Below are 16,803 nucleotides of genomic sequence, written 5' to 3'. Positions count from 1 at the left end.
TGAATTTCGTTTAGTTTCTAATTTGTCTGTTGAAAGAACATTTACATTCCAATGAAAACAAAATACTGTAATGTTGTACCTAAGCTATAATGTTAGCAATTATTAAATAAGTATTTTCTAATAACCAGATGCATTTTATTTCATTATAAATATTTTTCTGATAAGCGGACATTATCATTGCATAAAAATCTCATCAAAACTTATAAATGCACGATCGTGAGTTGGTAGAAGTCAGCCCCAGAGCTCACTATCGTGATATCGACTTTCCAAAGTCCTGTTATACGCTGGATTTTTTTTACTATTTTTTACATTAATATTACCACTTCTTTGCCAAAATAATATAGTTTTCATTGCAAAACAAAGGAACGAAAATCTCAGGTGCGAAAGGGATACATTAAATGACATTTTTTGACTCATTGTGAGCGCGTTTGATGAAAACTCACACTCAGCCCTCAGTTGGCGCCACTATCTTCGCAAACATATTTAGGAATCAAAGTTATAAATTTTGGGAAAAGGTCCGTTATTCCCTTATGATTTGCTAAAATATGCTTGTGCTTTTAGTAGTATTAACACAGAATAATAATAAGTATGGTATTACGCCCGTATTCACAAACGATGCTTGCTTAAGTGAAGCAGCAAATCGAACGCACAGCGTTCATCAGCTTTGAATAGAGCTATGTGGGCTTAGCGCGAGTTTACATCAAACGTCCTCACTAGTGAGAGCGTTAAAAAATATTCGTGTGTGACCCTGTGCGTCCACGCGCACTGTGAGGCCTCATAGTAATGTTTGTGAATACGAGCGTTCGCATCAGTTCTTACTTGAGCTGTCGTCCTGATCCTGGGCCCTGAGGGACAAGCTCTCCAGTCTGGCAGTTCTTTTTGCTGAAATTACAATATGAAAGAGTTAATAACTTCAAAAGTTGCAGTGTCTCTAAAGCCTTGATCACACGTACCGAGTAAACGGGCGAGACAGTAACTAAAATGTTTATTCGGGCGAGACAGTTGGGTGAGCGAGTCACATACTCGAGCGCTCGACCGAGCACTCGGTGTGTATGAACCTCAGATCATAGAAGGGAATAGATGTGAAACGGGGGCGTGGCGCGTGTCACCGCGATATGCCCAGAAACGAACATCGGCTGCGTAGCTAGGTTAGTCGCGATTCAGTCGTACTAAGGAAATGTTCTCCGATATTTTGGATAATGCGTCGTTACGTGCAATAAAACAAGTGAAACGAAGAACTACAGGAACAATGGAGTCATTTACTACATGTAAGTATTGCAAATCCATTGGTATTTTGCTTATAAATAAAAAAAACTAAACATTTTTACGAACGAATTCAGTGCCGTAACAGTTACTGCGATATCGAAATCAGTGGTGATGAAAATTCTAACACACTTGTACATTGACGATTTAGTTAGCAACCACTTTATGTCATGCTCAACTACTGCGCAATGTATTTAATTTCTTCCGATATCCACTGTCGTGTGAAAATACACAGTACGGCCGCATGTGCCGGTCGTAACATAGTGCCGTGCTCGTGTTCTAATGCGGTTTCCTATTATCGATAAATAGAAGTAAATTATAATTTTCTATTTGTAATTTTAAATAAAAAAATGATGTGTTACTTACGATTATAAGATTTTACAAAAAAATATAATAACAGTAGAAGTAATTAGTAACTGTCAACTATGTAATTACTATAAGAGCTAGTTGAAAGCCTAATATAGGCATTATTTTTGATAAACATATGCGGTACGCAGATCGCCATAATTAAAAAGTAAATGCGTGATAGTCGTTAATAATAACGTATAAATAATAATAAAAAGGTTTTCATACATAAGCATTTTGTGAAATCAGTTTCGAGCCTTCCCCTAGCAATTTAAAGTATCGATATCTTGTCGACTCAATTTTATATTTGTTCTTTCACTAGCGTTTTCAATGTGTGCGTCACGTCACGCGGCCATTGATTGGCCATAAGGCATGCCTTCTGGCCAATCACAGCACTTTTAAGCCGGTTGCACATGTTGTCGTAGACTCTCAGTCGCTTTGTTTTTACACAGTTGAATGTGTGTGTGGGAGCTGTGGTGGGGGAAATGTGGGGACACTGGTTCTCGTTGTAGTTACGCGCGACTTCATATCTATTCTCTTTCTATGATCTGAGGTATGAACATTACACCGAGTGCTCGGCCGAGAGCACTGTCTCGCCCGTTTGCTCGGTACGTGTGATCAAGGCTTAACAAAAGTCTTTGACCAGTGTTTTATGCCAGTGATGGTATATGAATCTGAAACGTGGTCGCTCACTATGGGCCTCATAAGAAGGCTCAAGGTCACCCAAAGGGCGATGAAGCGGGTTATCTCGGAGTTTCCCTGCGTGATTGAATCAGAAAAGAAGCCAAGAGAATTACTTGTTTGCGTTTGTCTCTAATGCATGTTGTTTTCACCTTTAAGTTTGCATTTAACAAGTGTCGTTTTTGTAAGTTTTTCTTGTGAATGCTACAATGTTCTACAAATCTTGTTGGTGATCAAATAAATAAACAATAAAATTACCTTTACACTTCAAATACAGTACTACAGCTCTTTGCGTTATTATTATAAGGGCAACCACGACCCCGACGATTATGTATATGTACACTGAAAGCAACAAAAAGATCATTCATCATCAAAATCATCATCATCAAGTCACATAGCACTGTATGTATCATCGTTTCAGCCATATAACGTCTCCTGTTGAACACAGGCCTCCCCCGATGATTTCCAGAACCGGTTGGTAGCGCTTAAAGGTCATAGCAGAGTTATCAACCCGGAAAGGGATCGTAACCGTATCAACTCGAGGCGGTCAGTATTCATTGTATCAAACTCCATACTGCAACGCATTATCCGCACCGTAACATAAACGCCTCGCCTCGCGGTTGACAGCGCGCGGAAGGCGATAACAGCTAGCGAAAAACGATACGGTTTTGATCCCTTTCCGAGTTGATAAGTCTGCTACGTCCTCAATTCAGTCAGTGCCTGAGGCATGGGAGCGGCACGGGAGGTGTGACATTTACTTATGACGTTACAGAGTATACAAATCTGAAGTACAGTCACGGAATGAAAAGGTTCGTCAGTTTTCAAATTGATTCCTTCAACCACGGTAATAATATCATACAGTATTGTAACTTCATATAAACCGACGAAACGCGAGCTTTCCTTCGAATTTCAAATCTAGGGACGTGGTCGAGATCCAAAAGTTAGGGGTGTCGCGAATGTGCCGAACGGACGTCGATGGCCTAGTGTTGAAAATGACTAAGGTGATTGAATTTGACTGACCGTTTTAAACGGTCAAATTTGTCAATAACTAGTCATTAACTGTCAGAAATGGTCATTTTCAGTCAGATTGATTTGAAATGAAAATTATATATTGTATAAAACCAGCTTTTGCCAACGATTTCGCCCGCCTGAAATTAAAGTAACAGGTCATTAAGTACTCATTATGATTAGTAGATTCAAAATTATTTTAGTATATTTTTTTTAATTAAATCTACTAATCACAAAACAACACGCATTTTTATCCTATTCCATTCACAAAGTATTTTGTTTGTCTAAATAAAAAAAAATTACAATCACAAAACTAGACAGAAATTCTAAGTAGACAGATGTAATTAGAGTGGGTACTGTAGGTGAGCAGCCCTATCGCATGTTGTCATACCGTGACGTACCGCGGGGCTGTTGACATTTATTTCAAAAATAATTATGGCCGAGTTGGAATACTGTATAGATAGTATTACCGTGCTTCAACGAATCACGAGCACATATCATAATATTACCTTTTGAAACTATGTTACAGAATAATCTCGAGTTAGAGAAAATATTCTTTAACTGTTCGTCAGTAAAGTTCAAAATTATTCGGATCAAAGTTGTTTGACTATTTATCTTGTCAAGAAGATTATTATGATTGATAAACTAAAACCTTCTTGTTGGTTCAACCTGTCATTATTATTTCTATTAAATAAAAAAAACTATTTTCAATTGGTCAATGTCATCATTGCATTGCACTGATGGGATAGAAAAATAAACAAGCAAAACCTTATTCGTTAGCAAACGTCATATTTATTTAAATGTTAGCAGCACTGTTTCTTGCACTGTTATGTTGGCAGGTTTGACTCTTACAGTACCTAGTGCAAGCGAAAACCGACACTAAGGTGACGAACCTTTTCATTCCGCGACTGTACATTTGAAGTCTCGCTGACGTTTGGCCTGTCTGTATCTCACCTGGTGGTAAGTGATGATCAGGCCGAAGGTGGAAGCGAGCTTCACCCGGAATCCTCAACCACAGAGGATCTATAACTCTAACTGCCGGAACACAACAATGCCGTTGACATTGTTGTTATGGCGACAGACTTAGGTAAGATGGCGGTAGCTAGCCAGGCGGACTTGGAACAAGCTCTACCACCAACCAAACCGAACAGAAAAAATCTGCCCCCACTGGGAATCGAACCCGGGACCTCTGCGTCTGAAGCAGGTGGCCTTCTTACCACTAGACCACAGAGGCGGTTAGGTATTACATAGTTGATAACATTATTTTACTTACTATCAGGGAAATTTTTCTCCTTATCATCCTCCTTCGTTTTAGGAGTTACTGGCTCCGGTGGTGCTGAAAGTAGATTTTTGTCATTTTATTAGGTACTAGCGGCCGCCCGCGACTTCGTACGCGTGGATCCCGTTTTACCCCCTTCATCTATCTTACGCGGTTTAGAATTTTTCATACAAATGTTGTTTCCCGCTAACTCCCGTTCCCGTGGGAATTTTGCAATATCTTGTTGTAACTAAGCTTTAAGTTTACTAAGGTACCTGCATGCCAATTTCAAGCGTCTAACTTAAGCGGTTTAGATTTTTCATACAAAAAGATTTTCCCTCTGATTCCCGTTCCCGTGGGAATTTCGGGAATTCCTTTCTTAGTGCACCTCTACGGTACCTAAGCTACGTCCCTTCCAAATTTCAAGTGCCTACGTTTAGCCGTTTAGGCTTAAGGCTGCACACGCGACGGAAGCTTAAAAAATGGAGTAACTTCTCCCGTTTTCCCAAAATTTCCCTTCACTACTCTGCTCCTAAGTATACTATAACCTGCCCAGGAGTATGAAGAATAATTGTACCAAGTTTCGTTAAAATCCGTCGAGTAGTTTTTGTTTCTTAAGGAACATACAGACAGACAGACAAAAAATTTACTGATTGAATTTTTGGCATCAGTATCGATCACTAATCACCCCCTGATAGTTATTTTGAAAATATATTTCATGTACAGAATTGACCTCTCTACAGATTTATTAGTATAGATATAGACTAGCTTTTGCCCGCGGCTTCGCCCACGTTAATTTAGGTCTGTCCATTGGCGTATCTAGGTTCTGGGGTGATTTTTCAGGTCAAAAGTTTGGGATGTAGTGACAACTGTCTACTTTAGGGACTGTAAAGGACGTAGCACATTTATCAACCCGGAAAGGGATCGTAACCGTATCAACTCGAGGCGGTCAGTATTTTGTATGAAACTCCATACAACGCACACGATCCGCACCGTAACATAATCTCGCCTCGCGATTGACAGCGCGCGGAAGGCGATACGGTCTCGATCCCTTTCCGAGTTGATAAGTCTGCTATAGACTGGTCCGTGAGCACGTACAATTTTGTCTAATGACCCCTAGCTACCCATCCTTATCGCTCGCGCGTAATTATGTTGCTATCGCGCTCGCACACTCACTGCGGGTGCCAGGTTGTCTTTTAAAGTGAGTATCTCGCAAGACCAGCCCCCCTAGACAAAACGCACTTTTTGATCGAATCGAAAATCGAATCCGTCAAAACTCCATACAAAAAAGGGACTTTTCGACCACTTTTCGACTGGTTTGCGATTATAATTTGCACTTTGTCTAGACCCACAGTTCCCGTCATATGTCTTGGTTACGTTTTGCCACAGATAATATAATACTAGCTACAGCATTAAGAGTACTTTCCCTCTATGTGGCATTACAAGTAGTGACCGACCGAATATTCGTTTTCGTTTTCGGCCATTTTCGGCCAAAAAATGGACATTCGGCCATATTTTCGTTTTCGGCCAAAAATCAGCCGAAGCTTCGGCCAAACCGAATATCAGAAATGCGTGCGTGAATAAGATGGTGACGTTTATCGTTCCGATATCTTCGGGAGTGAATCTGGTGCACTCATGATTCCAATCAGACTTGAACGGACGCGGTATTGTCACTGTTAGGGTCCTAACGAATATTAGTAAGAAATAAAATAGTGGACTGTATTAAAATAGGTTGCTGTAATTCTCGCCAGCCTAATTACAATCAATTATGAGAGTACGCGGTATTTGTGCGACGACGGTGGTGTCCCAAAGGCGAGTGTGTGACCCGAGCGCAGCCGATGATGACGCTGTCGGCCCGAGGTGACGTTAGTCATTGTACGCCGCCCGCACGTCTCCTCCCGCGCGTTGTTGGGTTCCCAACAGTCACACTCTTTTGAAGTTGTGAAGTGAGGTTACGTTGTAAAGGATGTCTAGCGAGAATTTTCCAAGTTCAAAATTGAATACAAATAAAACCAAAGAGTTTTCATTAAGTTTCATTGTTTCAAAATAGAGTCTAATGCGGATTTGAAATACGCCATGAGTCACTGGTCGGGAGCCTACAGAGCGTTCGCAGTATTTGAAATGTATTGTCGAATGATCGATGAATGTCTGATACCACAACTGCAACTGCATCCCGGTCAACTACGTAACTCTATTTCAGCAAGAAGGTGTCTCACCACACACGTAGAGTACCTCGATGGAGACACTGAGGACTATTTTTTTTTTAATAAATGATCAGCAAGTACAGGGACATACCCTAGCTGCCTCGGTCACCAGATCTCACACCATGCGACTTTTTCTTGTGGGGATATCTCAAGTCAAAAGTTTACAGCAAACAATCCTTAAATAATTCAGGTTCTGTAAGAAAATATCCGCCGTGAAGTTGCAGGAAAATTATTAGCGCGATTTGCTCTCGCATAGTTGCGAATGTAAGGGTCCGACTATAAGAGTGCCTATAGTAAAACGGGCATCATTTAAAAGACATTGCCTATAAAAATTAAATAGTTAAACTCCAGTTTGCATTAGTTATAAATAATAAAAAATCATTAATTTATTTGTATTCATTTTTGAAGTTGAAAAATTCCCACTGGACACCCTTTATTTATTCTTCACTTCCCAATATTTCATTATACACCGGAAATAATATTCTATAGCCTGACCAGGAACATAAAAACCCTGGCATAGAGGCGCGTCAATTGCATTTGATAGTGCAACACTGAGTACAGTCGTACCTGTGTTAAATTAATAGGCTAACTTTATGTATCAGGATTCAGGATTACGGGCTAATTTGATATTTTCATAAATTAACGAATAATATTATTATAGGTAACCTGGTTTAAATAAATTAAATGAAACGATCAATCGAGCCAGTAGGATTTATTTTATTATTCATCAATAATGAAATTCAGAACTTAAAATATTCAACTGCAATGTCTGCTCATGAACGCTTCAAACTCGGTACTTCTTTCCCAATTCCATAAAATTCAACACTCAGAAAGTGACTAAAAATTTTAAAATAGGTAGTTGAAACAAACCACAGCTAATTTTCATAGTAGACTGTACTATACGATAAACATGTCAGTCAATCTGACAACCTTTGAGGGAAACATTATTCAATGAAAATATTGTCCGAACCCTTAGTATTTCTCTTCGACAAATACTTTAACACATTGTGAACCACTTTTCTTTCACGACTATAAAAAGATTTTAGCAATTTAATTCACAAAATCAATTGCGCACATCTATACTTCTATACTAATATTATAAAGCTGAAGCGAAGTTGTGGAACATGACGCTCAACCATCATAAGGAATCTATGGTGTTAGTGCATCTAATTTACACAATCTTGGTTTGTCTATATATACTGGGCAGGGTAAAAAACTTCGTCACCGCGATGCAGGATTGTATGCGCGGTGGAGTTTGCCATAGTAAGATCGTAACAGCGCCATCTGTTGGTACGGTTTGTAGTGGCGCAATTTATTAATCACAGTTTGTTTATTTGGTTGAACGCGCTAATCTCAGAAACTACTGGACCGATTTGAAAAATTCTTTTTGTGTTGGATAGTCCGTTAATCCCTGAAGGCTTTAGGCTATATATCATCACGCTAAGACTACTAGGAGCGGAGCACCAATGAAGAATGTTTCAAATCAGTGATTTTTTTCCTTTTGAGAGCTGACGCTGCGTAAACGGTTAAAGTTTCGCATAAATTATGTATGATAGGATTTTCCCCTTTAAAAGTTCTACAAAAAAGTCCGCGACAGCATATGTCTATCTTTTATGGTTGGCTCACTGTAACCTTTTTGTCTGGATGTCTGGATGTTTGTTCCTCTTTCACGCAAAAACTAATAAACGGATTTTGTTGAAACTTTACAGTATTATTATTTATAACCCAGGCTAACAAATAGGCTACAATTTATGACGATATGTGACAAACTAAATTTCAATAAATAGTTAAGAGGTGAGAAATATCTTTAAAAACGCCATCTATCGACGTGCTTTTGACGGTCGTAAACATTCATGAGAGCGAAGCCGTGAAACGTATCATTAGTCCTAATTAGGAACTAAATATTACATTTATAGAACTGTTCATAATATTTAAAATTTAGTCAATAAAGATATTTTATGTAATTGAATAATTCACTGTGTTTAAACGAGCAAATCAAAGTCTAAATTAGTGACCGCCATCTATCGACGTGCTTTTGACGGTCGTTAACATTCATGAGAGCGAAGCCGTGAAAAGTATCATTAAAATTTTATGTAATTGAATCATTCACTGTGTTTAAACGATCAAATAGTATTCAAACATTTAGATAATAACGTTAAAAACCATTTAAAAATCCTATGAGAACTTTTTCGACTTCTACACGGACAAAGTCGCGGGCAAAAGCTATTTGTAAAATCATCATCATCATCATCATCATCATTTCAGCCATAGGACGTCCACTGCTGAACATAGGCCTTTGTAAAATAATTAGACTAAATTCTTAAAAGTGCCTACCCAAAGTCATTAGTCCACGCGGACGAAGTCGCGGGCACAGCTAGTTTAAAATAAAGTTTGTTTACACTTTGACAGCAATAGACTGACATGCAAGGTGACATGTCAATGAAGTTTTCAGTTACTGTTGCCATTAAAAGAAATTAGTACCATTAGTTTTCCGCAACATGGCGAGGGTTTTCAACCGACTTCAAAAAAGGAGGAGGTTCTCAATTCGACCCGTATGTTTTTTTTTTTTTTTTCTATGTTTGTTACGCGATAACTCCGCCAATTATGAACCGATTTGAACAAATCTTTTTTCGGCGTATAGGTAATACCTCAAGGGTGGTCCCATTTAAATTTAATAATAGAAAAAACAACCCCCAAGGGTGGAAAATTGGGGATGAACTTTTTTATACGCAATATCTCCGCCGATTATAAATCAATTTGACTGATTATTTTTTTTTTGAATAGGTATTATCAAAAGGGTGGTTTCATGCGAATTTGAAGAAAATATTTCACCCCCAAGGGTGGAAAATTGGGGATGAACTTTTTTATACGCAATATTTTTAATTTTTAGTTTTTTTTTGTGTTCACGCATTTGAAGTCGGTTTTATTTTTTTTAAAAGTTAATTATGTTCCTGGTCGGGCTATACTAAGAATTCATAATTATTTTTTTGTGTTTTAATGCCGGTTTTCTTTAATCAATCCTTATCAAAATCAACTGTCAAACTTCATTATGTTTTTGGTCAAAACATTAACGGTTTTCAAAGTTTTTACATGATTTCAGATTGAAATTTGAGAGTTGAAGGTCATATTCGTTTTCGTTTTCGTTTTCGGCCGAAAATGAGACTGCAGCCGAAGCTTCGTTTTCGTTTCCGTTTTCGGCTGAAAATCCATATTCGGTCGGACACTAATTACAAGACATGTATAAAGACTCCCGCGCGCAGACGCGTTGTCAGTGTGTTGTTGTGTCGCGCGTGTTTTCTATACAAACTGAGGTACTTGCATACAATGATTAAATCTGTCGTCTCGCGTACCGCGGCGGAGTGCGGTGCAGTGTGATAATCGCCTTAATCAGTATGAACATGTATGGAAAATGGAAGTGCGCACATTACACCGATTTGGTATCGGCCGATTCCTCGTACAAATTCCAAGCCGACCTAACTATCGGCTGAAAGTCTGTAAGTCTGCACGGTGTCTAAAATATGTAGCACACTTATCAACCTGGAAAGGGATTGTAACCTTATCAACTCGAGGCGGCCAGTAAACTTTGCATGAAACTCCGTACTGCGACACACTTCTCCGCACAGTAACGTAAACGCCTCGCTTCGCGGTTGACAGCGCGCGAAAGGCGATACGGCGTTGATCCCTTTCCGAGGAGATAAGTCTGCTATGACCTTTATAGGTACTTACTCTGAGTTTTAGGGTGGATCACAAATGTAGCCTTAGTAGCTATTTCATGTCCGCGATCAGTCTTAAATACACAATACAAGAGCGTTCCATTAAGATCTGGTTTCAACCAAAATGATTTTTCAATCATATTACATTTTGTACCGTCTTCAGTTTCACATAATTCTGAAAAAATAAATAAAGGTACATTGACATTACGGCACACGGTAAGGTCATATCACACTTATCAACCCGGAAAGGTATCAACACCGTATCGCCTTCCTCTACGCTGTCAACCGCGAGGCGAAGCGTTTACGTTACGGAGCGGATAAGTGTGCGTTGCAGTACTACGGAGTTTCACCTCGAGTTGATACGGTTACGATCCCTTTCCGGGTTGATAAAACGGGGGTTGAAAAGTATGAAAGTCGTATGTTTTGAACGTACGAAGTCGCGGGCACAGAGCTGAGTGTGAGTGCGCGCGTTAAAAAAATATATGAAAATTTTGGTTCTTGAAAGTTTCCGCTAGGGGCGCTGTACAATCCGTCATACATTTGATGCCATTTTTTACGCGCTCACTAGTGTATACTCACACTCAGCCATCTGCTTGTTAAAACAAACTTACCTGACGTAGTATCGTTACACGTTCGCCAGAACAAGGCCCCAGTGTATTGTCTATTGAAACATCTAATTTTAATATTTTCACCGTCAGTCCCTTCCACGACGTAGTTGTCGGTGTTATAGGATTGGAATTCTACGCCATCTTTATTTGTAAGCTTTGGTGGGTCTAAAATAAGAAACATTCAATTACATTCTTTCTGGCCTCAGACCCAGAGCTTGAATTGCGCTAATAATTTTCAACTGCAACGCAACTGTACAACGAACGAAATTCAGCTGTTTGCACAAACCAGTATCGGGGTGTCACTTTGACAGCTAGTTCAACGAACGCGCGAAACGTGATTATGTATGTTTGTTACTTCTTCACATCTAAACGGCTGGAGCGATTTTAATAAAATTTGGTATGTAGTTAGCTGACACCCTGGATTAACACATAAGCTACGCTTACCGCGGGTAACACAGTGGGGCACAGCTAGTGGGACAAAAAATGGGCCAGTGGCCAGTGTCAAAGTTGCAACGCTCCACTAGAATATAATAAAATTAATATTGTACCTACTCACGATATGCGTATAAACGTATGGTTTTTTTATAAATGCCATCATCGTAATGGTCAAACGAAAGTACACATTTTGCTATGGTGCCATTGGATCCTTCTGCCAAAGTGATGTCTTGTGTCAAATTTGTATAAAATATCATATCTGAACGGCTGCAATTCATACCTGCATCAAATAAAGAATTTAAAATCGAGGGAACGATTATTTTCGATATTTATCACAAATTGAAGTGGAAAAGATAAAGTTTATTTAATTTTGATCTTAATGGGTCGATTTTGTGTTTACGAAAATTGCCTCTCCTTGGCGCGAAGTTAGGTTAGCGCACATTGTTATCGGTCGATTCTTCAAACAAAGAATCGGCCCAAGTCAGCCTACTGAAAGTCTGCAGGGTGCGGAAAGTTTAAAGACTTTATAAAACGACTTTAAGCTTACCATATTCATCGCAAAATTCCCAATGGACTGTGCTGGTTTCTTTCCAATGATTGTTCTTACAATCATAACGTCTACGTTCACCGATTTTTCCCTCAAAAATAATATATGTCGATGACTCCGAATCCGAAGGCATCTGGATCACTGTAGTCTCATCAACGCTTCGAACTGCTGTTGAACGAATTTCATTTCTAAATTGTGTATAAATAATCATCCAATACATCAACTATTCATTCGGACCTCGTTTTTATCCACTGACCCCAGGATTTTTTTCTATTCACAACGAGAAAGCTCTTGGCCTGAATCTCACCTGATGGTAAGTGATGATCAGGCCACAGGTAGAAGCGAGCTTCATCCGGAATCCTCAACTACTTACAGAGGAACTGGCTATCTTACCTTTAACTGCCGGAACACAACAATGCTGTTAACATTGTTGTTATAGCGACATACTTAGGTAAGATGGTGGTAGCTAACCAGGCGGACTTAGAACAAGCCCTACCACCAACCAAACTGCCCCCACTGGGAATCGAACCCGGGACCTCTGCAAGCAGGTGGTCTTACCACTCGACCACAGAGGCGGTTAAAATCAAGCACAATTTGAAGGAGCTCTTATTAAAAAGCAGCAATAAATTTCGATTACCTTTGGTGGCATTTATTTATGATTGTTTAATGGTCCATAGATAAGGCTGACATATGATTGTGAACCCACGGGGGTCCGTGGACCACAGGTTAAGAAACACTGCATTAGATCATAAAAATATGGAAAGACTCACTGCTTACTGTTTATAGCTGTATATAGCTCCATGAACGGTTTATGTGTTTTTAAACTAAACATTTAGAAACGGTCTTCTTTTTAAGCCCGAAAGATCGCGATTGCTAATTCGAATCTATCACGAATACGAAAATTGTCGATTTCATGATAACTCACGTAGGTACAACTCGAAGCACACTTATCAACCCGGAAACGGATCGTAACCGTATCAACTCGAGGCGGTCAGTATTTTTTGTATGACTCTCCGTACTGCAACTGCAACGCACAATGCGGATCACCATCAGAGTAAATACAAATGAGTAGGTCATCTTCATAGAAACGCACCAAGCGCGGTTTGTATGTGAGCGCCAATCTGCACATCTGTGAGCACACTTTACAAATCATGCTTTCCTATACGCAAAGTCACCATTAACCAATCATCCAAACAAGCTAGGTGGATTACGAAAGGTCTAAAAAAGAGCTGCAAAACTAAAAGAGTGTATAGGTACAAATATTATACTAGCAAATCTAAAAGCGATAAAATCAAATACCTAAAATATAATAAACTTTTAAAAGCATGCATAACTAAGGCTAAAATAAACTCAAATAATAAGATTGTATTGGGTAGTAAAAACAAATGTAGAGCCACCTGGAATGTCATAAAAAGTGAAACTACGGCAAACATTTCACGGGAACATATACGTGAAATTTTACACAATAACCATGTAGAGACTGATCCTACTGCTATTGCCACTGTGTTCAATGAACACTTCACCAGTAGGACCAATACTGCTGACTCCAGAATAGAACTGCCCAGTAGTCAAAAACAAAATAGCACAATATTTTTGACTCCAGTGGATGCCCAAATAGTGGAAAAAATAATTTCATCTTTAAATAGCACCCTTTCGGAAGGTTATGACGGTATTTCCACAAAGGTTATAAAAGCTTGCAAAAAAGAACTAAGTACTACTCTAGCCTACCTAATTAACCTGTCATTTGAAACTGGTACATTTCCGGAAGAATTGAAACTCTCAATTTCTAAACCACTATTTAAAAAAGGAGATAGAGTAACTGTGACAAACTATCGTCCATTAGTATTGATACCAGTAATATCAAAAATTTTTGAAAAAGCCATGCATTTTAAACTAATGTCATTTTTTAATAAATATCATATTATAAAAAAATCTCAGTACGGTTTCCAAAAGGGAAAATCAACGTCACAAGCAATGTTTGACATGGTAAACGAAATTTTGCAAAACACCAACCAACGTAAGCATACATCGGTGTTATTACTGGATATGACCAGTGCATTCGATTTGGTACCTCACGACCGCCTATTAACAAAACTTGACTACTATGGAATTCGGGGACCAACCTTAAAATGGTTGCAATCATACCTGAATAATCGACGTCAATTTGTAGAAATAACATACCTAGATAAATGTAATGTAACGCAAATATGTAAATCACAGGTAAAGTGTAACCCACTTGGTGTACCTCAAGGCAGCGTGCTGGGGCCGCTCCTATTTCTTCTTTACATAAATGACCTACCAGATATCTTGACACATAAAACCATTCTGTTTGCTGACGACGTATCGGTCATAATCACTACAGAAAAAACCTTATCTCTGGACGAACATAATCTTGACATAATTAATACACTGACATTACTTAATTCATGGCTTAATGATAATAATTTAATGATAAACTTGACTAAAACAAATCTAATTAATTTTAATAATTTAAAACAGAATCATGACAATATAAATTTTAATAATCAATTAATATGCTATAAAAAACAGGCTTCATTCTTAGGAATTACACTAGACTCCAAATTAAATTGGCAGACACATACAGATAAAATACGCAACAAATTGAATGGTTTCTCATACGCGTTGTACAAATTATCTAAAGTAACTAGTAAAGAAACAGCCACCGTTGCGTACTATGCATACGTAGAGTCGTCACTTAGGTACGGTATCATAATGTGGGGAAACAGCCCTGGAGCAAAGCAAGTATTTATTGCTCAAAAACGCTGTGTTAGAGCTTTATGTGGGATTGCCCCTGACGTATCATGCAGACCACACTTCTTGACTATGGGAATATTAACACTAGCCTCCATCTATATTTTGGAGATAGCAAAATTCGTAAAGTCAAATCACGAACTATTTACTGAAGCAAAGGACTATTATAGGACTAATACAAGAAATCCACATAGACTCATATTAGACATAACACCTAGAACTGCATGTTTTCAAAGAAATTGTTACGCAATGTGCATTAAGATTTTTAATAAAATACCTGCTTGCATGAAAGAGCTTCCTTACACTAGTTTTAAGTCGACATTACGAAAATGGCTCATACAAAATGTCTTCTATACAATTGACGAATTCCTAAATAATCAATCTCTAATGTAATGTAATTTAATAGTGTGACATTTTATTAATTTTGTAATGAATATTTGTATGCTAAAATTTAGCTAAATGTGCAATGCTCAATTAAACTTAAAACACCTATGTATGTACCACATTTATTACAAATAAATATATTCTATTCTATTCTATTCTATTCTATTCTATTCTGTGTACTCCATACCATACGTGTCCCTGTGGCAAAGAGGTGGACCAATTCGGTTACCACGGTCTATGTTGCCAGCAAAGTGCTGGTCGTCTCACCCGACTCGCTGCTCTCAACGACGCCATCAGGAGAGCCCTTGACAGCATCAACGTTCCTTCCACGTTAGAACCACGTGGATTGGTCCGTGATGATGGCAAGAGACCTGATGGTCTCACTCTGGTTCCCTGGGAACGGGGACGGGCTTTAGTTTGAGACATACTTTAGCCCCTTCCCACCTCAGGGAATCAGTTGCTAAAGCTGGGGCTGCAGCGGAGTCAGCTGAGTTAGCCAAACGGCGCAAATATGAGTCACTTTCTAATGATTACATATTTGCGCCTTTTGGTGTCGAGACCTTCGGACCTTGGGGACCGAATGCTAAATTACTGTTTCGGACCATTTCCCCTAAATTAATTAAAATTTCGGAAAATCTAAATGCTGGCTCTTTCCTTGCACAAAGGCTTAGTATTGCAATTCAGCGAGGAAATGCAGCCAGCATCCTCGCCTCTTTGCCTCACGGACATACTTTTATTTTTGAGTAAAATAAGTTTTAAATATTTTTATTTTGTTTAGATTTAAGTTTGCCTTAGTTTTAAAAAAAATCTGTTTATTGTAAATAAAGAAATGAATTTGTATTTACTCTGTCACCATGGCGTAAACGTCTCGCCTCGCAGCGAAAGGTGATCCGGTGTTGTACCTTTTCCAGGATGATAAGTGTGCTATTATTACCTTTAGGAGTGACCAATGACCATCGATTTGAACTCGCACAGGAAAGGCACTTAAGAAAGTACTAGCAGAGTAAATACAAATGAGTAGGTCATCTTCATCAGTATCATCGTCAGTGTGTGCGTGCGCGCCGCATACGTATATTGGCGCGCTCACATACAAACTACTCATTTGTATTTACTCTGGTACAAATCTCTGCAAAGAGCCAAGTACTGAATATTATATTTGATGTTTGTTTACTACTTGTTTCTTTCTACTCTGTAAATGAGTGTTTTTAGAATTAAATAATTGTGAAAGGACAATGTTCGTTCTCCATACATTGTTCGCCTAAGAACCAACAATTTTGACATATTACTACCCGAAAGCGAAATAATACGATTCTGTGTGTAAGAACAATGATTCCCGATGGACACTTGCCATAAAATTAATGATTAAGAATATTAAATCACAGCGATTTTATAATATGTCGTTTATGACAACATGGCGTCTAATGTATTGTGTGAATGTATGAACACCGATTCGCGAAAAATGTTTTGTATTGTCGTCACGCCGAGTCGCAGCCAAATAGTATAAAATAATAGAACAAGTTTTAGAAATACAACTCGGCATTCCACTTTTATAATATGCCCACATATTGCACGTAAATAAACAACA

At 38.6% G+C, this 16,803-nt stretch overlaps 2 protein-coding genes across 4 annotated transcripts in view; both read right to left on the bottom strand.

The window, feature by feature from the left end:
* LOC135085659 (uncharacterized) overlaps positions 1-16,803 on the bottom strand; it is a 354,394-nt gene that overhangs the window by 316,904 nt on the left and 20,687 nt on the right. The gene's annotated exons all lie outside the window — the stretch shown is intronic.
* The window catches only part of LOC135085683 (uncharacterized), a 32,406-nt gene that overhangs the window by 6,236 nt on the left and 9,367 nt on the right, over positions 1-16,803 (bottom strand). The window contains exons 5-11 of the mRNA XM_063980491.1: positions 12,063-12,230; positions 11,637-11,795; positions 11,084-11,245; positions 10,486-10,647; positions 4,571-4,633; positions 2,548-2,631; positions 820-882 (exon numbers count right to left, since the gene is read on the bottom strand). Of these exons, the coding sequence (XP_063836561.1) occupies positions 820-882; positions 2,548-2,631; positions 4,571-4,633; positions 10,486-10,647; positions 11,084-11,245; positions 11,637-11,795; positions 12,063-12,230 (861 nt within the window). The remainder of the gene's footprint in view (positions 1-819; positions 883-2,547; positions 2,632-4,570; positions 4,634-10,485; positions 10,648-11,083; positions 11,246-11,636; positions 11,796-12,062; positions 12,231-16,803) is intronic.

The sequence above is a fragment of the Ostrinia nubilalis genome, chromosome 29 (genome assembly GCF_963855985.1).
Source record: "Ostrinia nubilalis chromosome 29, ilOstNubi1.1, whole genome shotgun sequence".
NCBI lineage: Eukaryota > Metazoa > Arthropoda > Insecta > Lepidoptera > Crambidae > Ostrinia > Ostrinia nubilalis.
The sequence above is the reverse complement of the archived record's forward strand: the minus strand, read 5'-3'. Positions and strand labels throughout refer to the sequence as shown.